The sequence below is a fragment of the Tubulanus polymorphus genome, chromosome 10 (assembly GCF_964204645.1).
Source record: "Tubulanus polymorphus chromosome 10, tnTubPoly1.2, whole genome shotgun sequence".
Classification (NCBI taxonomy): domain Eukaryota; kingdom Metazoa; phylum Nemertea; class Palaeonemertea; order Tubulaniformes; family Tubulanidae; genus Tubulanus; species Tubulanus polymorphus.
In genome coordinates, this window is record NC_134034.1 from 5,534,255 (window position 1) to 5,560,217 (window position 25,963).

Below are 25,963 nucleotides of genomic sequence, written 5' to 3' on the forward strand. Positions count from 1 at the left end.
AAATCGGATTGTTCTAGACAGATCCACCAGATCTAGACCAGACCTAGAAGATAGCAGCATCCAGAGTGGATCACATAATGTAAAGCTCACCACCTATTGCCTCAATTTTGTATGGTTTGTAGCCAAAATCGCATCCCATGTCTATACTATTTGACAATAATACGTAATCACTGCGATCAACTTCTCCCTGAAAATATCAAACATGTTTGATTAGTGCAATTATGGTATTTGATGGATCACATAAGGAAAGCAAACACACTATGATATCCCAGACAACGACGAATAAGTTTGCATAGTGTGTGAATAAGTTTGCATAGTGCGTCAACACGCTTTATGAGAAGCTATGTGAGCTATAGGCCTAATCTGCTTGTATGTTTTATTTCAGTTTCCCTTTAACCCAGAAGTGGTTACTTGAATTACCTCATGGATTACTTGACACTTTAATGCTTGGAAATGATGGACTGATTCTTGAAATGTATTTGGCGTGTATTCAGAGCGCACTTACACAGAAAATTCCAAACATATCTGAAAAACTACTTGCAATTCTACCAAAGGTTTTTTGTCAAGGTATGAATTTCTATGAATGAACGCTTGTATGCATTTAATACTGATATTTTTTTTCATTTTTCGCCCTAACCATTTGTGTTCTGTATACCCATGATCACATCAGACTTGCAGTTCCTTAGAAAACCAGTAGCTACGAATATCCTGGCATGTTTTTTCAGCTGCTCAATTGAGATTTGGTTTGGATATTGTGGAGCTTTTATAATATCATGGCCCCTGTTTCACATCCTGCAGAGTAGCGACTTCTCCTTATTTCTCCTGTGTTCCGGATTTTTTAATTGTCAATTTGGCAGTTTGAATTGTCCACATATTGAGGTAATTCATTTCAGCGCCATTATCAAAAACATGTCAATGAACACATGCTTTTGTTGTTAGGGCATTCATTCCTTGTCGCGTATTAGTAACATCAGCTTCTGAAAATAGACTACCTTCGTAGTTACTGAGCTGCTGACCAAGTTTTCCTTACACCGCTAAGATACTACTGCTGACCAGACCAATGTATGTATGTACTTAAGTGTGAAATTTAGCAGCCCGCATTAAAAGCAAAGTGATTTATCACAAATTTCAGTGTTACTGTCAGCTATTTAATAGCCTCAGATGCTTTGATAGGGCTTCAAATCTAAACAATTTCTTCGGTGATGACCCCCTAACCCTTGCAGTGGGTTCGCACTAACTTCATTGTTACAAAAGGATTTTCCATATTTTATGTTGTCTGGTGTCCGTCGTCCGTAGACACAATCAATGTTATATTATATGCATAAGTTTAGTTTCATCTGCAGTATATGGCAAGTCTGAATCTTCCCTCGGCATGGATTAGCCCCAGTGCGCTGCTACTTGTGCAGCTTAGATGTTTTCATTATTAGCCAATCAGAAATCCTGGTTTATATAAGTCCAGGTATTTCCATTTATAGTTTATCTGTATAATTTGTTTCAGTGATAGGCAAACTGATTGGCACACTAAGTAGACAAACCTACGAATGTGCACTTGGTCCTTGCCAGGCATGTTACTTCGGGTTTTGAATCTCTTCCCAGAGGGTGCCTGTTTCAATGATCGCTGCTCATCGTATTTTGAAATTTCTTTCTGATTTCTCGGATTGAGCTGGCTTACTGGGGTTGTAAATACCATTTTACTGGGGATGTAAATACCTAAAATGGAAACATAAAAACTTCATTCCATCTTTTTCAGAAGCATTATTTCATCATCTACCTGAAAAGCATCAGCGCAGAATCGTAGAGTTGATTGGACTCATTAACTATATTGACACACTGACTATTCATTGTTTACTAAACTTTTGCAAGAAACCGGCAACAAGCACCAGCATCGTGTCATACCTTGTTCAGTTACTCAACTTCAGGTAATTGAATGCTTTTCCATTTTTATGTAGGTGATTAATTATTGTTAAATCAGTAGAAAGTCTTTGCGCAAAGCTAAATGAAAAGGAAAATATCATGGCTTCGAATTACATAAAATTTTCTAGCCCACTTGGGACTTAAGTCCCAGCGACTATTGCGTTCACTTTGCTTCAATTGTCCGTCCGTAGATGGAATCAAGTTATTTTGGCAAGTTTTAAAGACTCTTCAATGCAATGTCTTTAAATTTGGGTTACACATGTATCTACCCTAAACACATCTTCAGCCCAAAAACTGGCCCTGTCAGATTCAAGGTGGCTGACTGGCAGCCATTGTTGTTTGCCAAAATGAGCACTTTTTACACATTTTTGAAGTTTTTGAAGGAAATTTTGAAGACGCTTTGATTAGTTATCTTGATCTTACATATGTATTTGTATCCCCCAAGGGCCCATCAGCATAATAAATATTGGGTCAATCGGACTCAAGATGGCCGTCTTATGACCTTTTTTGTGGCCAAAAATGTCAATTTTGAACTCCGAGTCCTGTAGCTTCCTACTGGTTTGCCATTTCTCATTGCAATTTGTGATGGGTATTCTTTGGAAAGGGATCTTTATACCTCCTGAGACAGGTATTATGACACAAATGGCGGCCTTATTGGTGTCATTAGTACTCATTCGTAGGTGGGAAAAAGTTTTTCCACATTATATTGATACCTAAGCATATTTTGTTTCCATAATCAATTGGAAAGTTGATGTAAAGATGTAAAGTTTGATGCGATGTGGATCATCGGCATTTGGCATGTTTTGTTTTAATGATATTGCAGCAAAGAAATTTTCTGATAGCACAGGCCTTGTTTAACGGTAATTAATATTGACATTAGAATAATGTGATCGCTTGATATATTTAAATTGGTCAAATTGAAACCATTGCCCTTTATTTCAGATGTTTGAATGATGGGGATTACTTTTGTTCCGTCGCTGACTACTTGAGTTTTGTTATGTCACTAGGTAAGTGAGTTGAGATATGTGTATTTATCACAGCCAAGTACGCTCAATCTGATCAGTTTAATTCAGATTTATATCAATGGTCTGGCTGATCGATAATCATTCCTATGCTCAAAGCTATTTTAGCACACTCAAACGCAATTTCCGTAGCCTCTTATTTTACTACTAATAGGCAAATTGAGCGGATTAATGAAAAACATATTTCATAATTTGTTTTTCTTTATGGTGCGCAAAGTTGAAAGTCGTGAGTTTCATATTTTTTGAGAAATTTACCAAAAAGGGTCAAAAATTATTTGAGCACGTTTTTTTATGCAGTTTCTTTCAAAGACGAAACCCCTCAAAATCTAGGTTATATATATTTTGTGTTTACCCGGTTTGACCTAAGCGTGAAGGAAAATGGCGGCACAATTGAATAGATTTTTGATAGATTCTTTTCTTGTTCAATTTTCAAAGAAGAATTTTTGCATACCGATAGGCCTAGAGCATGACAGACTTTAGCTTCACACAGTTTGGTGAGTAATGCGGAGATTGTTAAGATTTAATTTCTACTAAAATAAGAAGATTTCTATTATTCTCAATAATTTCAATAGTACTTCTGATCAGGTTTACTGTACAATTGATAACACACTGAGTCAGCAGAATTAATTGATATACATGTAGATGGCAAATGAATTTAATTGTGGATCGAAAAGGGAATAATACCCATGAACCCTTTTACTGCTTCCTTAAGTTTTTTTACCTTCTTAAGTCTTAAGCATACATGTATATGATATTCTCTGTTGATTCTGGTATTTTGGAATTTTTAAGTCCCAGCGTGCTGTTGCGTTCACTATTCATCCATCTAACCGGTCATCTGTTCGTCCATTCATAGATGGGATCCAGTTATTTTGTTAAGTTTTGAAGAGGCGCTTCGAGGGATTGTCTTGATATTGGGTTAATACATGTATTTAACCTAAACACACCTGCAGCCCACAAACTGGCCTGGTCAGGTTCAGGATGGCTGACTGGCGGCAAATAATGTTTGGTTAAATCAGCGGTTAAATATTTTTTAAGTTGCCATTGGAAATTTTTGAGGGACGCTTTGATTCAGATCCTGATGTTTTGTATGAAGATGGCCGTAGAAACAGTGGGCAAACAAACAAAATTTTTAAATGGGTTTTGCAAAAGCAGCGAAATCGATCAGTGCAATAGCACTAGTGGAATGTAGAATTAACACGTCTATTGACAAGTTGACGGTCGGCTTTTCCTCCACATCAAAGCGCCGGTACCATGTGAGCTGTGAGATAGATGCTAAGCTAACACAAATGATCCATCACGACCCACTGCAGTCCAGCATCCACGAACAGTGAATAACTACATACACGAAACATGCGAAACACACAGTTTTCAGGGCTGCAAACCCACTTTCCTGACACTTGAACATTCTTACATAGCCTGCTGTTAACTCATAAGATACGACAATGTAAATAACTACATTCGGTGGAGAGAATCCCACAATAATAACAGAAGAACAAAGTCCGAAAATGTAATTGAAAAGTTAAGTTCATGAAACAAAGTCATTCATTCATACATTAATTTGAGATTCGGGGAATGACCTTTGATATCAAGAAGGCTTTTTGACATCTAGATTTGATCTAAGTCAGGAGATTAATTTAGAATGGTATTGGTTTTTAGGACGACGGTACGTAGTACACGTCCTATTGTTATCGTGAAATCCGTCACGTCAAACGATTACGTCCGTTTAACGCCACGTACGCGTCTGAAACTTTCACAGTCGCTTAAATATGAAAAAAGGAAGGTTCAGTTCGTATATGGTGAATTTTTGTTACTTGGTTAATTGAATATTGCCGAAATAAATAAATTGAAATTCTGTAGCGCCACCCATGTCTAGAAGTAAAACTGTATTAGTCTGTGCTTAAAATAGTGCCACGCATACATTTTTGAAATAGCACTTTACATAGGCCTATTCCATGATTTAGTTGTTTATTTCCGTGTATAGATATCGGGAGATTTATTTTGTCGTTTATTGCCCGAAATTTCCGTATTTTCTTGGTGTGTGTGTCAGCGGATTAATTGAATGTTTACGCATTGGTGATATGGACTCGGCGAGTACACGTGCTACATCGATTTAACATTAGCTGCTGTTGAATCGATACTCGTACGTCGAGCAACGCTGATAACTATCTTACTATTACTAGTAAAATAATTAATCGTCATTAATTCTTTTGGACTTTCGCGTCAGCGATCCGTTTTTAGAGCCCAATTATGTGTATCTAGTTTGCGGCACAGTGATTAGAGCGCGCGTCGATAACATTAGTTACAGTCCCGTAGGCAATATCGCCTTATATACTGCGGCGATCACCGTGTATGTCCCAGTAATAGATAATGCGCGTTACGGAGCGGGTCGCGCGTAGGCTACAATCCGCATGCTCGTTATATCAAAAAGGTCTTGAATTAGCAGAAGAAATATTATTCACGATAACTTTTACTAGAAAAAATTCCTTTTGTGAAATCATTAAAACCTTTAAGTCGGTAACTTAATTTCGTCAGTAACTAGTTTTAATTTCGACTGTAGCCATATTAGTTTCACGTTCGGATATTTTCACAAATAGCCCATCCGATTATATAAGCTTTAACCACCAACGATTAGGTAACTTCTTGTCAGTAACCGGCCTACACCCTCATCGTAGTTGTTTTGTATCATTCTCCTTGATCTATCGAAAATTTTTCAAGTCAAAGATTCCCATAATCAATCTTTAAGATATCATGTAAGAATTCTTATGAGACTGCTGGTAAAAATTCATTCTGTTCCACTTGGTCGATCGTTTGACTAGCTCCAGGGCCTAAGGGTACAGTTAGCAGTTGCCTTTGGTTCAGTCTGTGAACAGCTTCAAATAACTGTGTTAACAGATGGATGTGAAGCTTGTACCCCATGGACTGCATGGTCATTGGCCTATGTCATGGGTTCTTGGCGATTGTGCCGAGAGCAGACTGTATCTGATGGTCGTGGTAAGTATAACTTTGATTAAACATGCACCGATGGCTAAAATGGTACCTTCGTTTCTCAACCCCTCTAATTGTATGTAAGGCAATATCAATCCATACCGAAAACGATTTCGTTGATCGAGCTTACAATATTTCGAGCCTCGGGACCTTTTTCCCTCTAGTTTTCAAACTTGCAGGGATGCTAACTGCTCCGTTTGGCCTTAAATCTCTGTAATACCTTAAACTTGCATTATATGTTCAACTCTTTGTCTAACAGTGGAACTTCGTTTGGACCTGACTTGCAAATGAGTTTGAAAGGCACTACAGTGTGTAAGCCTTAGCAACCAACCTATTCACCCTGAGTTCCACTTTTAATTTCTATTCTCTGTCGTCGTCCTATTAAAAAGTTTCTTTCTAGTTTTAAAATATTTTTTCAGTCATTTCTATCCATCCATCTGATGATCCTGATGCAAGCATGTCTAACGGTAATTTCGCGAAGTTTAGAATAAGAGGCGCTGACCTCTGGAATCGTAAACAGCTAATACTGGGTGAAGTGTTGAATTCTTTACAACAATGGCAGAAATGTCTGGATATGAGAGAAATTATCCCAGCATTCATAGCAAAAACAAATGTAAGTTTTCCCAGTGTGCGTCAATATTTGAATGGCAACTTAGTGGAGCAAAATCTTATCAGTAATTGAAATTTGACATATGATCCTATGTGGTTCGAATAATCTCCGGACCCAAATGCACCATACCTTTCGTGATAATGTTATCTTCCCCAAAAATGTTTGACAGATCAACAATGTAAATTAACAGTTGATCAATTTTGGTCCACTTTTGATTAAGTTCAAACGGGCTATTGCATTCATGTGAATGACATATTTTTTTCAGATTAGGGAGTGTTCGCTGTCTTTTTCGTCTGCATTTTCCATTATCAAGCTAGTAACGGCATTATTTCGGGAGAATGACGGAAATAAAACCGTGAAGACATTAAGAGCTGTCCCCATAGAAACCATGAATTATCTTCTCATTTCTCTTGCCACAAGTCTCGTCACTGAAGAGTTTGATGCCAAGAATCCTCCACTAGAAGCATCATTGATACAAGATATCTGGAATGTCATAGAGGCTGCTTTATCAGCTTCTTTTGATCTACGACAAGAATTCATCAGCACTGTGACATCAGTTAATGGTACTTAATTTTGCTTGATATATTCTAATTTCAATTTCAAGTTTTTAATCAAAGTTCATTTCTACATGGATTGTAATTGATGAGCCAATCTATCTGAATCCAGTAATTCTAATTATCACTACTTAATTGCGTGAAACGATTGAGATTTGAGCTTTTCATTCGCTGCTTGTCGCATTATACTGATTTGAATTAATAGAAAACAATTTACGGCCATGAGTAGCAGCCGATTATAGAGAAAAGCAGTGAAATTGGGAAAGAGGGCAGTAATAATATGCCTATGGGAATCAGTTTTTGGCCACTTATTCATTAGTTCAAGTCAATAAATTAAAAAACCAATTGGGTGTATATTTTAATGTCACCTACATGAAAAATGATATGGTATGTGTGTAACACAGACCTAGCAATTAATATTTATTACAGCGATTTTGAGTTGAGACTTCTGTAGAATTTTTGAGGCACTGTTCTTACTGAGAAGAATAGTTTTCTTCCTTCTATTTTCCTTGAGGTTATACAGAAGAAATTCGTGGTTACTATGATGCAGTTAACCCTTCGGTGTCTGAGCAATGACCGGTAAAACTGCTAATCAGCCTGAACATTTCTATTGTTTTTAGGCCTGTTTCTATAGAACTAGAGCAAATGACATGGTTTCGAGATGAAAGGCTTTTTCACTATGCAACTGAGCATATATTTATACAATCATGCATTCAAGCATTATCCATTCTCAAGTTCCTGTAAAGCCTAATTTTAAAAAGGGCCTCGTTAAAATTTACAGTTGTTTTTGCGAAAATCTGAACGCAAAAATATAAGTTAAAAAAAAAAACCAATCAGAGAGCTAAACTATGGAACGCGATTCATGCAATAAACATGACCATTGTTACGATGTAGTCTAATTGCGGCACCGTAGTATATTTTCGACGTGTCTATTTATCATCGCGTCTATTTTTCTGCGACCTGGGTAGTTGGTATTTACGTGAAGGTTCCATAGTTAATCGTTAGGTGGCGCCACGGTATCATATATTCAATAAAGTTAGAATCGATTGATGCTTGGTTATTGGAACAAGACCTAACCCCGAAAAGAAGAAGAAACAAAATATACTGACTACCATAGTATCCTCTCTAACTTGGTGTACATGAGTACTGTAAAAGTAAACCTTGAGCATAACGTATTAGATGGGACCAGCATTTTTTGTCCATTATGTTATGAAATCAGTATTGTATGTATATATAACAGTATCTGTTATATGTATATACTGTATTTTGTCCGTCATATACATACATATAAAACATACATTTCTTATTGTGGTTTATCTTTCAGTAGATGATGATGTAATGCATGTCTGGTTGTCCATCATGATCCATGTTGTGAGAGTTGCAGAGAACCCTAGTTATTACAAAGACAGAATATCTGACTGGTTACAATGCATGCACACAATGGTATGTCAACTAGATGTAGTTAAGTTGTCAGTAAAACATTGAAATGTGACTAAGTAGAAATAGAGTTTATTCAGGGTTTAGGCCCTTTAAAGTTGATACCTGATGATGATGATATGTTGCAGATATATAGTTGGTGGAATGATAAGCCTCTGTGCAAAAGTTTCAAGGTCACGTGATATTCCATGTGGCCACCAGGAGGTGCTGAATGCATAAAAGAATGATGATTTCAGATCATCTAATAAACGCGACATATTTTATCATGTATCCTGGGTTGGGATCGGGGCAGACGAGATGCCACCCCTATTGAAAATGAAGGTTATCGGTACCAATTATTGTCGCCAGGGCAGCCATTTTGAATTTCTAGTTAGCACGATGCAGCCAATAATTCTTGATGGATTTCCATGAAACTTGGTGTGAGTATTGGGACAGGTAAGCTGTCGCCCCTATTGAAAATGGAGGTCATCTGCCTTAAAATTTTACCACCCGGGTATAGGCCCTTCAAAGTTGATACCTGATAATGAAGACATGTTGCAGGTAATCTTGAATTTCTTGGTTAGCACAATACAGCCTACAATTCTTGATGGATTTTTATGAAGCTCAGTGCCAGAGTTGGGACAGGCGAGATATCTACCCCTATTTAAAATAGAGGTTATCGGCCATCAAATATGGCCACTAGGGCAGCCATCTTTATTAATTCTTGTTAATGCGATACAGCCTATAATTATGTCACCACAGTAGGGCGTGATCTACGATTTTGCTCAGCGCTTTTTCACTTGCTAGAGTTGGCGTTCTACACACTTGAAATTATGTGCAGTTTCCTTGAAAGTCGATAGCTATAATTGATTAGGTCCCAGCGGCGTAGCTACCGGTGCGGTTGGTCTGGCATATGTCGGACCAATAATTACCACGGTAGTTCTTCTGATTCGTTCAAATTTGCATGAACTGCCCCCCTCTTGCACTCTTCCCCCGGTTCTACGCGTTCATCAATTCCCTCGACTGCCAATTGATGCACACTCCAAACCCTAAGTGCACGGCGCATAGGCAATGATTTATTTATATTATATGTCTGACCAATAATTATTTGGTTGCTACTCTCCTGGGTCCAGGGATAAATCGCAAATTAGCTTTCTTGCTGTTCCAATATGGCCACCATCGTGGACATCTTGAATATATTGTTAGCACTCTATATACTTCAAATTACGTGCGATTTTCTTGATAGTTGGTACAGTAGAATCCTCTCAACTTGAATCCTAATAAGTCGAAAATCCGTTCAACAAATTTTTTTTCTGTCTCCTATGTCAAACCCTACATTTGAACTACCCTACTCGAAGTTGTTCAACTCGAATATTCGTTCAACTCGAATCATTTTTTACCAAAATTATGTTCAAACTCCTCTCAACTCGAACGTCTTAACGACCTCCCGGCAGCAAACACAAGTATCGGTTAAAACATGCTTGTGTTTACTGCTTTGATTGGTAGTTTACCGGAAGAAGACAAAACATCACTCATGGAGAAATTCAGTCATTCAGTATGTACACAATCTCCAGTTGGGTTAGGGATCCTAGAACCCGAAAATTAACGGCCCGTTGCCCGTTCTCATTTGAATTTTATCAATACCTCAAAATTTGTTATTTTGGCTGTATCGGCTCTCAGACCTTCTAAAATCTTCTGTATCCTACAGCAAGAACAAGAAATTCAAGGATTAAATTCAAACATAAGCACTTTAATCCTGGGGAAATCATGCTTTTGGCTGCTAGGCCAGAATCTTAGCTACACGTTGAAGTCCTTTTCGCCCCATATACCAAACATGGAGGTCATCAGCTATCAAATATAGCCACCAGGGCAGTCGATTTTAATTTCTCATTTTTAGCCCACTTGGGACTTAAGTCACAGCAGTCTATTGCGTTCACTTTTCGTCCGTCCGTCCGTCCGTCCGTAGTAATTTTGGGAAGTTTTGAAGACGCTTCAAGGTAATGTCTTGATATTTGGTTTATACACGTATCTACCTTAGACACATCTTCAGCCCATAGACTGGCCCTGACAGATTCAAGATGGCCGACTGATGGGTATTCTTGGGAAAAGGATCTCTTATACCCGAGACAGGTATATTTGATCAGGCAATTATGAGCGCAATTGGCGGCCATCTCGGTGTCATCAGTACTCATTCGTAAGTGGGAAAAAGTTTTTCCACATTATATTGATACTTAAGCCTTAAGCATATTTTGTTACCAAAATCAATTGGAAAGTTGCAGCTCATGACAAAAATTTTTTGGTTTTTAGGCATGTACTGTATCCAATAGGGTTGGCACCGAGTGGACTTGGTTTTTGGTTTCATATCCTAGTGAATCGATGATACTTGATTAAGGATTTTTTTTTTTTTGTTATGTTTTCAGACTAAGCAAACTGTGTCACCTGATGTGGAAAAATTACGCAGTCATTTGGAATATGAAATTTCGATTGTCTCATGATTTTCTGAAAAATAGATATAAGCCAGAAAAATTTAGATGTGTTGTTTTATTTTTTTTCGGTAACGTGAAGGGAAAACTATGTTCTATCAGAAATTAGATTTATTGATTCTGAAAAGTTACCGAGAATTTGAGAATAACAGTAGAACCTCGTGACAACTCGGATACAAGAATTCAGCGGATATAACAAATATAGAATCTTGTCCCAAGACAACTTCATACTGGATATAACAACTATCGATCATAACGAACATATTTTTAGGTCACGTGAAATTCGCTGTAAAGAGGTTACACTGTATGAGTTTTTGCAAAATACGCTCCGATTCAAGTTGAATCAACTGGAAGATGGTATCAATGTTTACAACCCCACTAGTGTGCATTGTTGCTATAAATATTTGAATGAGTAACGTCATATAAATCGATGCTTGACCTAGTTTCATGACATCACAGGGAAAGCCCTTCAGAAGGGCATCACTTGGAAATCCCTCTAGAAGGGCTTTCCCAGTGACATCATTATAGAGACTTGTGATTCGTAAGGAAAACCAATTATATCAATGTATATCAGCTAAGTTGAACATAATGCACCATGATCATCTTTATCAGCTGTTTGCAAATCCAAGAACAAATCGATTTTTGTGCTCAAAACTAAAATGTACTTAGTTGATCCTACTGGACCAATTGTCCTTTATTTTATTTGCTCAATTCAATTCAATTCAATAGATTTATTTGCATAGAATACAATATGTAAACATATATACAATCTACACAGGCCTAGCAAAGCCAGAAAGGCCGCTTAACGCTAGTACCCATACAAAAAATCAAACAAAGTACCGTAACAAAAATACACACAAATTATACAAATATGATTAACAAAATGACTCAGCAGAATGTGGATGCGTAATTATTGTGTGATTGATTGTTAATTATACAGTTTGGGGATTCAATAATCTTAAATAACAGTTATGCTCATCTACGTCGTGTACTGTTATCGGTGATGGAATTCAAGGTCATAGAGCTTCCGTGAATGGCTTTAATGATTTTGTCAATAGAAATTACGTTTGCTTCAAAACGATTATTCCTTTTAAGCTGGTCGGTTGCTACCATTGGTTTTAACTTCAAGAATAAAAAAAAGAAAATCGCCCACCCTTCTCCTGAAGAGTGAGGAAATTGTATATGTTTCAGGTTTTTATAGTTGATAATGATTGAAATTCGCCTGCCTTCGTCAGACATTACATGTATCTCGAAAATGATGAGGATGAGACAGTAGGAATCATCAGCTCACTAGTGCGCTAACGACTGTAAAACATGACCACCGACCATAGTCAACTCAAGACCCATAGTGTGAATTACCGTTATTTTCATTTTCGTATTTCTGCAACGCGTTAAAGTTATATTTTGAAACGTTTTGACAGTTCATGTAGGCTTTGTTAAATTCTGAGCTTCATGTTATACAATGAATATCCTTAGCTTCCGTAGGTCTTAGGTCTCCGTAGGTACCGCCAGTGGTGGGAATGGTGAATTTGTTAGCATAGATCATTCTTAAGATTCAACCAGAAAATGCTCAGAATGCACCTAAATGCAGCTGATTTTTCAAAATTTTATCCGGGGGGACCCCCACACCCCCTTTCGGTGCGCTCGCTCATTACGGCAGCGTCGTCATTACGGCCCACAAACACGCAGATTTATTTTTGGTCTGCCCCCTCACCATACAATTCGTTCCTACATCAACGCGCTTGAGATGGATCCTTCGTAGTCGGATGTTTTGGGACGAGAAAATTCTCTGCTACTTAAATACATCAACGCGCTCGAATGCTTTAGAACTACCGCTTAGAAAGATTAATAATCCTTTAATGTTGATCTTACAAATCATAGCGTTTTTAAGCCTCCGATCTGCAGTTTTGATACATCTTACTATTTGGAACCTTGACACGTATTCAACTCGGGCTAAATTTATTTATTTAAAGAATGATCCCTATTTTAGGATCAAAAAGTTAAAGAATATTTGAAATATTCTGATCTACGAATGACCCGTTCAGCGTTCCGTTCCGTTGCGTCTTGCTGATAATCGGATCGAACTGTGTGAGTGAAACGATAACCTAAATTTAGAGACGCTATCAGTTACTATGCATCAGAGCATCAAGCGGAAGAATCAAGCAGATGGTATCCGCATGCTGGTTGGACAGAAGTTTTCCGCGGTGGGTGGAGTTTCAGAAACTTCCCGAGAGTAGTCCACGGACGGCTATCTGGAGTTCTAAAGACAAACCCCACAGTCGAAATTGGATAAAGATCAGGCGATTTGTTTTCAGATTCGCAAGTCGTATGACACCTTGGACTTGGATATATTAAAAGTCATTTCGTGAAACATATCAACACAGTTATGATACCAGAACTGACACTTTCATCGGAGACTGGAATGATGCATGTCCAGAAAAATAGTGAATTCACGAATACAGTGGAATCGGAAAGGGACAGTAAGGATGATGTGCATTTAGCCTTGCAACTTGTCGCTAGAGACCAGTCGTGCGTAGACTGTCACGCAGATTCGAGAGGTGCTATTTCCCCGGCACCTAGTCCACTTTGTGACCTGCGCGCAACAACTCGTGATAATACACGTGTATACTCTCGCAAACGACCCGTTTACCCCGGACCCGGTGAATACGTCGAATGTCGACCGCCTGCGCCGCGAAAACGTCGCGTCTCTAAACCTATCCCTCCACAGTCGCAGGAGGAACTGGTTGCCCAGCGTTCCCTAGCCAATGTCCGGGAACGACAGCGCACTCAAAGCCTCAACGACGCATTTTCTTCGCTTCGAAAAATCATACCAACTCTGCCATCGGACAAACTATCGAAAATACAAACACTGAAACTGGCCACCCGGTACATTGACTTTTTAAATCAGGTTTTACGTAACGACGAGATGGACAATCGCATCAACAACAGTTGTAGTTACGTGGCCCATGAGAGACTTAGTTACGCGTTCAGTGTATGGAGAATGGAAGGAGCCTGGTCATCGCGCTGACCATAATCAATATCACGAATTTCAAGAAAGAATCTATAAGGTATGAGCAGATACTTTTTTTATCACTCCTGCAGCACTCTTCTCGTTCTGTTAATATTACCATCTATGTACATATACTATAGCAGGGCCGGATCCAAAGGGTTAGGGGGTCTCGGCCCCTTTTTCCGTTTTCGAAAATTTTCCGATAGTGAGAATCCGATTGCTAATTTGGTGAGTGCCAGAAATTACTCTAGGTGATGCACAAATTTTTATCAAAGCATTTTTCATTGAAATATAAACAGATTATATCTGGGAAAACACTGCACTTACCACCTCTGCTCAAATTTCTGGGTCTGCTCCTGTAAATTTTGGTCCTATAGATAATCTATTTCTTCGTAAGGGAACTTAACACTGAATGATAGTTAATACATGATGATAAATGCGGAACAGTACGTTGCAGCATTGACATAAAGTGAGCGTTGAACACTAAAAAATAGCATCGAAAAACATGGCCTTTCTTCATACACGAATTTTTGTGATATTAAATCCTTTCTATTACAAAGTATATCAATTCGATATATATCAATCGCCTTGCTCGGACTTAAACTAACTCGATCCTTAACTCGGAATATTCAACCACTCATCGATTACTTTTGATAAACACATCTCCGTCATATGTTATATTACTTTCATAATGGTGGGCATTGTGGGAAATTCAAATATACAAGGCCAGGGTTGTACAGACCGGTGGAGTTATGAAGAAACCCTAAAACCATTTCAGCGTGGGAAAGTGTTCATGATATCCGCGTAGGCTTCAAACGGGTCGTCTGCCAAACCCACAGGTGGCCGTGTGATGAAGACAACAGCTGTTTCGTCAGCCTACACTTGCATCATTTTTACCGCAACACACTTTCTCTCCGCTTCGCTGTTATCAACACGGAGTTCTATCCCACCTCCCTGTTTTCAACCACGACACCTCAATCCCGTGCCTCATTAAAAAAGGTCGCTTGAGCACCAAAATGGTCGATGAAAACTGTGATAGAATTTATTAAAATGAAACCACATCGTTTCGGCTTGACTTGCAGCCATCAATTATCCACCTGATGACGGCTGTTAGTCAACAATCGAAACGTTGTTGTTTCATTTTGATAAATTCCCTGGTAAAATTCTTTTGTGCGAATTTATGTACAGTGAGTGTCTTATGGCCAGTTTCAAAAAGGGGCTTCTTTGATCTGTGGAGTTGCGAGCGTTTTTACATTCGACTCCAGATGATCCCGTGTTTGAACCTCACCAAATGACCGGTCATAATCTTTGATAAGTCGGATGTGATTATATAACATGCCAATTTTATAAACTACTCTATGCCAAATGATAACCTCAATTTGGTTTTAGGGAAAATAATCATACCTTGTTTCTCACCACTCAAAATCCCACCCGCGTCGGAAAATAATCTAGCAATAGTGCCATGAATATGAAATTCGCCCTCCCACCTCAATGCTCTAGAAACATTTGTGATTTAAATCGTCAATTTCTTTTTCATTTTCAACAAATTATATACGTAAAATCTATCACCTGGCAAGTGAGATCGTTAATTAGCGCAGTGTGTTGTCGAATTTTTATTACCAGAGGGTCGTTGCGTCACTTAGGAATTCTGGTTTTAAAATGTTGATATCTGCCCGGATATATAGCAGCCAGAATCCAGTACAGTGGCCGGTCATATATATGCGACCGAAATTATAGCAAATAATGATTAAACGACAGTTCCCACATCTGGAAAAAGCATGTACAAGGGGCATTGCTGCTTTTCGAAAAAAAACTTCATAAAATAAATTCATGTACCTCCCACCTTCGTCATGGCTTGCTAAAGAGGTGATGAGAAAAAAGCTATCATTTTCTGGCTTGTTGTTGAAGGTTGTAATCAATAATAGTGAATCTACCAATTACAATGCCGGATTTCTACTGATATCGCCTAAAGGAACTGATTTTCCAAACGAAGATTTTGATTCCATCGACGCGTATGTTTAGGCGAGGAAATTGAGTGAAAATCCCCCCTAGGTAAAAATCCCCCCATATTTGATTTCACAAAAATTACTTAATGACTTAATGACTTAGCATATACGACATGCAAGCTACATGCATCAAAAATGACACTATCATAATTTTGAAATTTTCTATAAAAACTATGGTTTAAAAGTAAAAATAAAATATCTAATGTACTTATGTATTCCTTAATAATGTTTAAAAAGTAAATTTTTTTCTACTCTAGTTTATAGAAAAGTGGACGTGGGGGATTTGTACTAGGGGGGATTTTTACCGGGGGATTTATACCTGGGGGGAATTTTACCTTGTTGGATTTTTACCGGGGGATATTTACCGGGTGGATTTTTACCCGGGGGATTTTTACCTACATTCGACCTCGATCACTCGGGGTGAATGGTCTCGCAGACCATGGATACCGCAGCAAAGTACATTTTGGCCGCTGACTTGTAAAAGGTAGTTGATGAATAAATAAGCACTGAGAGATGACTGACCAGACTGTTGGCAATATGATGTAACCAGTACCATAGATACTGGAGCAGATGTACAGGGATGAAGACGGCTGTTGCGTTCAAGCAGTTGCTGGGTATGGTCAGGTCACCGGCGGACAAGCACCAACGATCAAAGTCACCCAATCATTCAACATGTTGATCCTGTACTTCGGGATAACATGGTAACTGACAGGAGTTAGTCTTTTTTGACAAAAATTCCTGAAAAAAAAACATTAGAATTATGGTTTATAACGTTCAGGCTTTTGCATACATTGAAAATATTGCATTTCATTAGAAATTAACTGTAGGGTGGGGAAAGTCTATTAAATATTAACAAGGCCATTAGAGACCAAGGATTATAAGATGGACATAGCTCGCTGGGGGCGATGCCCGTTTAGCCTGAAAACTATAATAATAATTTCTGCGCATGGGAAAAATGACTCGACACTACGCGAGCAATTGATTCACACGACGAACCCTAATAAATCACTACGTAAGCACACATCGATAATGACATTGAACTGACGCCAGCTGCAACAAAGCAGCTGCATCTTTTTACGTTCTTTGACCTCGCCTATTACTAGGAGAATAAACAACGCCGCGTGGGATATCCATATTATATGTATATGTGATCTTGGAGTAATCATTTGACTCATTAATCAAATGATTACTCCAAGATGTGATGAATAGACTACCTGTTTATTGTATAGAGAGTGCCCGGATTAAAAATATAGCACTCCAACTGAAAAACACCCAGTTTATATCAGAAAAGCTTACTCCAATTCCAAAGACTTTTTATCCTTCTGCCAATGTTTCCTTCCACTACAGACATTTATGAACATCGTTGAAATAACAACTTGTTATGCCATAGCTGGTCTTTAAGCTGGCTATGAAAGCACTCTGTCACAACAATAATACGTTTATCCGGAAACACCTGTTAAGTTAAGACTCATCCGTTACTAAGGCTAAATGCCACAATGACACGGTGCTTGGTTAAACACCGGAACACCATAAGAACCATAACAACCCACATTTTCCAGATACGGATTCAACTTAGCGATGAGGGTTTAGATTTTTAAGATATATATTACATATCTTATTTTAAGATCCCAACTCTAATGGGGAAATTACTTTCTAATGGAGACTAAAACTTTTTTGGCTGGTGAACTATCTTATTACATTTCCGCTAAGTACACACTGTTGGGAAGCTATACGAAAAGTAGCCTGCTTTGCGACGGTGTGGCAGCCATATGTAAGTCGTAACCCGGTAGCTGTTGAAGGACCCGAATGTCTACCACATGTAACCGCAAATTAACACTGAACACTTCGACATCTGTTCACCATGAATTCCGTGTAACGACTTATGATGTTTGCATCCTGTGCGCAAGAAAAAAAACTGTAAACACACTTGGTTCTCATGAATGGATGAAATTGTTCTTCCTACTCTCTGGTTGAATGTTTATGCGCAGTTTCATGGGTGAAATATATCGTGGATTCGCTATCTTTCCCAACAGACTCTCCCGTTCTGAATTAATTCGCTAAACATGGCCTTGCAGTAAATGCCTTCTTAGCTTGAATTCTACATCTAGAGTCCATGGTCTGATTTCGGTGATATTCTCAGGATTTCACAACACAAAATTCAACAAAATATTTCAATCTATATATTAATACGAAACTATGTACCAAATAGTGTCGCCGTGGAGAAGAATTGAGCCTTGAAATTTTGTGTGGTAGTCAATCACTGTATAATGCAACGGGTATGAACGGGTGTGAAAATATTTATAGGGGGCCAAATGGAGGCAGACAAAATTTCAGCCAATCAGTAAGCAGGACTTCTAATTATAGACTCTTACTGCATCAAAACAATTCTACTGTACAATATCATTATTTAGTTGCAATGGCCCAGATAGTAAAGGTCAAGAGTTGCGCTTGATGGGTTAGGAGTTTGAGTCCCGCGTAGCCCTATACATATTTTCTTTACCTCCGATAGTTCCCGGTCCACGGGTACAGTTCATCAAAGCTCATAGGGTCTCCACGGGCATCGACACATAGATTTTCAATGGCCCGACTTAATTCCATTGCGAATACATTGAACAGTTTAAAGTTCTGGGCCAAAGGAAATCACCCGTGGTTTCCACGGGTATTACTGTAGTATTCTTATGTTAGAAAACTTTGATAGGTTTGAAAAATTTCAAATTTACTGCGGTTGTTGTTGGTCACAATGAACCTTGGATAATCTGTGACAAGCTACATGCATCATAAATGCCATCATTGTAGTTTTTAAATTCCTATGAAGAAATATAGTTTAAAACTATGTTTGTAATGATGCACATATTTATTCCTTGATATTGTTGTAAAAAGTATAATCTAGTCTTTATGTAAGTTTTATACTCTAGTTTGATAGAAAACTGAATTTTGATTTCTACGTCGGGGATGGGGGTTATCTTGTGGGATTTTTACCGGGGGATTATTACCTGCAACTGGCCAATCCTGCCTACTGGACGTACGAAGTTTTAGATACATTGTTGCTGCTTTAATACTCAAACAGCTATTAAATCCGCTATAAAAAGCTACCCATCAATACTGCAAGATTATGAAAGATATTAAATCCTAATCGTAATTTTGCTCTAGTTTTAAATAGAAGGCTTAAAAAGTAGTTGAAAATGAGGGCCTGGGTGATGGTAGGGCATTTAGTTAGTCAATCAAAGATAAATCATAACGGTTAAGTGTGAATAGTTGGGTGGCTCCATTAAGTGTATCGCCGCCGACTATAAAAGCACTTGCCATTTCAAACACTTTCCATCAGCTGTTTACGTTGTCAGCTGAGACAACAAACCCATAGACAACAGCTGCTTCTACGAACTGCTATTTCACTGTCTGTTCTTTTTGTTTGTCCCCTAAAGAAAAATATATGTGATGCACGAGGTGTCGCCAGGTCCTCGATTGAGGTAAAGCCAGGATCTGAAACGTTATCTCGTATTTATTTACTCAAAAAAGATTATTGAATATGCTTAATATGCTTTTTTAAACTTTGTTTGAGTATTCGTTCATTCGTTATTTCGTATGGCAGTCCTTTATATAGGTTAGACATGACGTGGAGAGTAGATTATAAGTTTAGAACCCACTGAATACAAATTTGAAATAGTTGATATTAAATCTATTTCCTTAGACTTAAAACTGAGGGCACGGCGTTCCGGACTCTGTGAGTGATTAATTTAATTCTAGATTCGTATATAGTGGGTTTTAACTGAAGACAGCCCCTTCCTTGTTCATACATTTGTATCCATTTTCAATTTACAATACGTTATGAATCAAATCATTCATTTAACTCAATGGCACTAATACATGAATCTACGTGTTTTTCAGATGTGGCATGGAACTGGAAAGTCTTGGTATATACCGATAGGGCTACATGAATTGATAGAAGCATCCGCGTTTCATTATTGGAGTACAGTTGACGCACCTGGTGACTAATGGGTATTCATGGATATTCTAAAAGATTTGTACATATATACATAATAACTGCCAATAAACATTTAAGAATTACTATAGAATGAAATGCTTTTTTCTTTATTTATTGCTGATGAACGTAAAAATCACGATGTATGCATGATTCTTTTCTGCAAAGTGTGAAACGCGGATACTTTGCTGCATGACCATCGTAGGAGTAGGTCGATGTAGTCTACTGGTTTGACTTCCTGGGGTCGGTTGGTAGGACCTCGGTTACTAAGCCACCTGGGATGAAGCCAGACACATGTCTGGTTTGATCCTCACTAATCTATTAATCCCAATACAGAAACTGTTTACTGCTTCACTGTGCCTACCTGCCGACAATATTCATTTCTTGAAATGTTTGTTCTCATTATTTCCATGTCGTTAAACTATAGACTATAGACTTATATAATCGATACGATTTTCAGCCCAGGTTGCAATGAAAATGTGGTATCTACTGAATGTTTTATCTTGTTTCTACAAAAAAAAGTTGAAATGGACATAAAACGGGTTAACTGTCTCTAATCAGGGAAGGTGGACCTCTCTGCCCTAATCTACACTGATCGGATTATATTCGGCCGAAATTCTACGAGAGAGATTTGTATAAACCGATATTCTTACTTGGCATCGTCTCTGAATTGAGATTTACACTACGTTCTGGGTCATTTGTTGATTTTTCCAAAAGAATGGTTTCTAAGCTATCAACATCTGGATTGATTCGCTATGAGTTCAAAGGAAACGAACACAAAAAATTCCAATCCGTGATGTATTTTTAGATGACTGGGTTGTTTTTTCTTGTTTGTCTCTATTATATGTAATTGCAACTGCTGGTGGAGTTACTGTAAAGTTCGGCATGTAATCGGGCACAATTATTTCCAAGGTTTGAAAATCTAACCGGGCACCTTTGAGTGATTTCTAGATGGACTTAATTAACGTTTTCGCTATATCCTAATGGTCATAATCGGGAATAGATTTTAGTGTGGGATTTCATATGAATTATCTATATTCAAACACAGATCACAGATTGATTCAACATTCACAGGTATTGAATCATAAATTATTAAATGATTTCAGAAATTCCACCTAAATTGAGTTGAGGTAGGTAAAAGGTGGAATTATCAGGCATTATAAGAAAGGAAGAAATGCGAAGAACCTGCTCGATGGATACACCTGCGCTTATAGCATACGTTATACCTGACGGTAATTTCACCAATTAGAGAACTCTTAAATCGAAAACAGATGCCGACAGTCAGTTCGCACTCTCACCTACCCATATAGATCACTAGAAAATACCATGAAATAACAGCATCATCGCATCCACAGCTCGCTAGTTATAAATACTCGTAACATATACGTAGCCAACGCATCAGTCATAAGTATATAGGAAGGAAAGTCAATTTGATTTATTGTGTGAATGGCCAGCTTATTTTGGCATAGGTTGGAATTATATGCAATATGGATTCAAAATATCTATGTATATTTCCACTTAGATATGTAGTTTTTTTAAGTTCATCTAACTCGTTGATAACCCTAAAGTAACAGAATGTACAATCTGTTATTTAATTCAATTGTATTGGTTTGATCGCATTATCATAATTTACAGCTCAGAAGTCTTCGAAACTATACATTCTCGTTCTAAAATATTTGAAATGACTCAATAATTCGTTAATAAAATTCACCCGGCTTGCCGCACTACGTTACAATAAACAGTAAACCATTTCGATTAGTTTAATACTTTTAGTTCAGTTGTTTCCGCGATCCTCAGCCCAACACAAAATACCTCCCACTTGGACTGTAGTGATAGTTCCCATGAAATTTGAAAATTACAACTACGGCGGGAATATTCAACGCTTGATAGTCTTCGTTCGTTTGCGCTGGTTTTCTCGAATTACACGACAGCGTGTCAAATATCACCATAGACGTACGTTCATGATATCGCTAAATAACGACTGTGAGTAGACATCTCGGTGCCGCTCAAATGTAGACTTAAATTCCCCTGCACCAAAAATGATTTCTTTTTGCGTGTAAATTGTTGATATAAAGTTTTCTTGTTTGACCGATCCAACGTGCTGAGAGGTACTCCCGCTCTAGACAATCAGGACAATGAGGAGAGAATCCCACAATGATAATAAAAAGTCCGAACGAGATAGTAGTTTATTTCAAATTATTATTCATTATTCCTGAAGATGACTATTAGGATATAGTCGAAACGTTGAAATAAACTACTATCTCGAAGTTTCATTTTCGGACTTTTTATTATCATTGTGGGATTCTCTCCTCATCGCGTCAACACGGATATAGTGTTCTACCAATCGTAATCAGGACAATGTATACCCATCAATTTACTTCAACAAGGAAATGAAACATTTACATGTATGTAGAAATAGATTTCATGTTTTTATTACAACAAAAACCTCGGAATAAATTCTATACATATACAGAGCAGGTATGATTGATAATATGCGACGTGCGACGTTGAAGAATTCATTCAGTATCCGGTAATTTTCGATTAGTTTGCTCGCTTCGGCCATTACCGCCTTTTTGGAATACTTATCAATGAATCCTGTAAATACAAAGAATGATATTCATTAGAAAATGAGAAATGAAAATGCAGCGGCAATTTTTCCGCGGTTTAGAGTTAGATCAAACGCTTTATCCATTCAACTTTTGATTCAGATTCAACTCGCACTGCGGAACTGAAGAACCCAGTGTAAAATTACAGATCAATGACAAATCGACGAAAGTCATAACTTCAAAACTAATCTCGTCAAGATTGAAATATGATTGATACTGCTAAATACGTGTGCGGGGCAAGTGATACGGACAGACATGTTTACATTAACCGCGTGCTGTTTGATTACATAATGCGTGCACCGTACTGATATATAATGATCGGTAATCGACGCCGCGTAGATCATCTGCCTCTGTGTCGCCGGGTCGATAGAAACGACCGATTCGCAGCACTCGGGAGACCCACAGTATCAAATCTGATGAGAGCGTATCTCTGCGTGTACGCGGGGAACACCACCCTCGTCTATGCGTCGAGCAATCCAAAGGATTAACTCAATTTAATGGTAGTTGAGCTCAAACTATAGGCCTACGCAAAAACGAGTTACAAATAACATGTTTTTTGAGTCCTCAAGGTTTTACGATGTCAATGCTGATTTACAGAATTGGCGAATAGTTAAAATTCGGCGTGAGAATACCGAACTCGCGATAAGTAGACTAAATAAAAAACCCACCGGCTGGATAGTCATTCTAGGCCACATGTCCCACATTTGTTGAATGATATATAAAACGATGTAGGCTATGAACGTTATCTTCCAGCTGTTTAACCAGTGTTTAATTTTTCTCGTATTGGTATTCATTTTGAAAATTAACGAGTTCATGCAGACCAATTCCTCTTTGCTGCGGTGTTGGTGGACACGCCCTTAGTGAGCCAACACAAGGGATGGCAATTCATTGAAGATTTAGGGAAACGCCACCATATTTATTTTGTAAGAATGATTTATTTCTAAAGCTTTCACTGACCGTAAATTCTAATTTCAATGTTGAAAATACAATCGGGTTACAGAAAAAGCGAAAGACGTCACTATCATTGAATGATAGCCTACGTACAGGTATTCATTTGAAATCACCCGCAGTAAAATCGCCAAGGTGATGAAATGCACATCATCAAGTCTATACGAATTTTCATTTCTCAATGGGGCCCCAAGATCCAATTTTGCCCAAGGAGAAATTGTTGAATTAACTTAGGGATACATAAACTTAAAGAGTCCTTACCTCCAGATGTAGCAAGTAGCACCAAATATTATGAGTTCATATATTACTGGACGTCCTAAAGTAAATTTTGAGTGTTGTGGTCTGCATTCATGTAATCGCTGTGGATCGCCCAAGCTCCTTCCATTCTCCACATAGAGAAAGCGTAACTGAGTCTCTCATGGGCGACGTAGCTACAACTATTGTTTATTTTCTTTTCCACGGTCTCGTCGTCATTCCTTAAAACCTGATCCAGAAAGTCAATATACCGCGTAGCTAATTTGAGCGTTTGTATTTTAGATAGTTTGTCCGATGGCAAAGTGGGTATAATTTTTCGCAGTGACGAAAACGCATCGTTTAAACTTTGAGTTCGTTGTCGTTCGCGGACGTTGGCCAAGACACGTTGATTCTGTAGTTCCTCAAATGACTGTGGTTGCTGCAGTTTCATTGTTGGCGTTGTGCGACGCACTTTTTTAGCCAAAGCAGGTGCTTTCGGCGATTGCCGACTGATTCTCAGCTCGTTATCACGATCAGCTGATCTTTTACGCGAATAATGTAGTGGCTGTTTACTTAGTTCACCATTGGCTAAACCCGGGGAACACGAGCCAGCTGAATGTCCAGACGAGCTTGGGCTTGTCTGCTGTTGCCATTCGAGAAGTAGCGGTGAATTAACACTTTGCAAAATACCGAACATGTCGCGTTGTGTCTGTTCGTGACGGTGCTGTTGAAACCCGTGGATATTTGAAGACTCAACGTCGAGTTCCGTCAACGAATCTGCAGCGGTCGAACATTTAATAGGGATCATCGAAATTTTTTACCATACGCAATTTCCTACGACGAACGACGAAAAAGCTCTGGAAGATGATACGATATTGCTTTTGGAGTAACGAAGTGGCACACTCCAACTTACACATTTAACTGATATGTTTTATCACTTAACATCTACTAAACGAGATACGCCCCATAGTGATTGTTGACCTATCAGCGCGCGTAACCACAGAACTGACAGATACGTTCGCGCAAAATAGAACATGGCTTTCATCCAGGTTTTCCTCATGTGTGGTACATAAGCTACATAACCCCAAAAATATCGTAAAATATTTCATCATCCGCATATTATTATCTAATCCAAATTATCGAATTTGCATGTGTTACATTAGATACGTAGTATTAAATTGATATCAAATAAGATATCAAATTCGAGTTGTGGAGCCAATGTTCGTGGAACTGTATCCTGTGGTGTAAACAACCCTGTAAAACATCACCGTTGGTCGAATAGCAAGAAATTGTGTGCATCTTTATTTTAAAAATAAAGATTAATATCGGCCTATGATTACAACAGCGAGTCTGAATGTCCAATCGATTGAGTCACCCGACATATGACTATGGGGATATAACAGTATATTTTCCAAGGAGAAAGCTGGAGAAAACTTGATCGTCGATGATAATCAAAAGGGCTGGATAAACTTTAGGTTAATTATAAATATACTGAATTTCCCAGTAAATTGTATAACATTTCCGAAATACATGAAACTTTCCAATGCGAGAGTAAGCCTCTTGTGTTCTCCCCAAACGCGTTTGTCGCTGGACTAAAATTGCTTGCTTTCAATCGCTTTGTTTAAGAACGCCCCAAAGACCAATTTACCACAGCCATGGACTATATGGACCATGTGCTATTAAATGAAGAGAAACCATGTCGTCGTTATCGAGTCCAAGGATGGATGTACAAATTAGAGTAGGTCCATATCACAACTCGGATGATAAAATAAATACCAGTAGATTACCGTCAAGGGCCAGTGGAATGTCTTTAAAGAGAGCACGTGCCGGAATGAAGTGTGAACGCGACAGAACCCACTTACGCGTTATTTAGACAGAAAATGTAACCCCGCCAATGTGAGTGCCTTTGTTAAATGCAGATTCGCGGTGGTTCATTCTCAGTCCTACATCATCGATGTGATTATGAAAATTTCGAGGGTTTGATCGGTTCATAACGTTAACTCACAAACAGGGTTATCAAGGCGTGAACGCCGAATAATTAGTTCAATTAACCTTCAATACACACGTGCGTGTTTTAGTAACAAAAATGAAGTCAGTTTTAGTCTTTCATTCGGACTAACGGGGCGAATAGTACCACGAGCCGAGATATTCAGCTTCACAGAAATCTTTTGTTATTGGCCAAGTATTTATTATTTA

At 38.3% G+C, this 25,963-nt stretch overlaps 3 protein-coding genes across 3 annotated transcripts in view; 2 read left to right on the top strand and 1 right to left on the bottom strand.

Annotated features, from left to right (window-relative positions):
• Window positions 1-11,024, top strand: part of LOC141911693 (testis-expressed protein 10-like) — a 32,245-nt gene extending 21,221 nt beyond the window's left edge. Inside the window, exons 9-15 of the mRNA XM_074802693.1 lie at window positions 386-567; window positions 1,751-1,919; window positions 2,857-2,921; window positions 6,341-6,534; window positions 6,797-7,094; window positions 8,410-8,528; window positions 10,922-11,024. Coding sequence (XP_074658794.1) covers window positions 386-567; window positions 1,751-1,919; window positions 2,857-2,921; window positions 6,341-6,534; window positions 6,797-7,094; window positions 8,410-8,528; window positions 10,922-10,996 — 1,102 coding nt within the window. The 3' untranslated portion in view covers window positions 10,997-11,024. The remainder of the gene's footprint in view (window positions 1-385; window positions 568-1,750; window positions 1,920-2,856; window positions 2,922-6,340; window positions 6,535-6,796; window positions 7,095-8,409; window positions 8,529-10,921) is intronic.
• A 2,218-nt stretch (window positions 11,025-13,242) lies between these two features.
• Window positions 13,243-20,008, top strand: LOC141911695 (protein twist-like). Its single transcript, XM_074802696.1, has 2 exons — window positions 13,243-14,052; window positions 19,886-20,008. The coding sequence occupies exon 1, from the start codon at window positions 13,371-13,373 to the stop codon at window positions 14,010-14,012; it is 642 nt and encodes a 213-aa protein (XP_074658797.1). The 5' UTR covers window positions 13,243-13,370; the 3' UTR covers window positions 14,013-14,052; window positions 19,886-20,008.
• A 2,386-nt stretch (window positions 20,009-22,394) lies between these two features.
• Window positions 22,395-24,667, bottom strand: LOC141911694 (twist-related protein 2-like). The gene is made up of 2 exons (XM_074802695.1): window positions 23,795-24,667; window positions 22,395-22,574 (listed from the first exon to the last, which is right to left on the bottom strand). Exon 1 carries the CDS (start codon window positions 24,573-24,575, stop codon window positions 23,850-23,852), a length of 726 nt encoding a protein of 241 aa, XP_074658796.1. The 5' UTR covers window positions 24,576-24,667; the 3' UTR covers window positions 22,395-22,574; window positions 23,795-23,849.
• Window positions 24,668-25,963: the final 1,296 nt, after the last annotated feature.

Excerpts from the sequence above, each read along its gene's own strand:
- LOC141911695 (XM_074802696.1), top strand. The coding sequence starts at position 13,371 with ATGATACCAGAACTGACACTTTCATCGGAGACTGGAATGATGCATGTC.
- LOC141911694 (XM_074802695.1), bottom strand. The coding sequence starts at position 24,575 with ATGATCCCTATTAAATGTTCGACCGCTGCAGATTCGTTGACGGAACTC.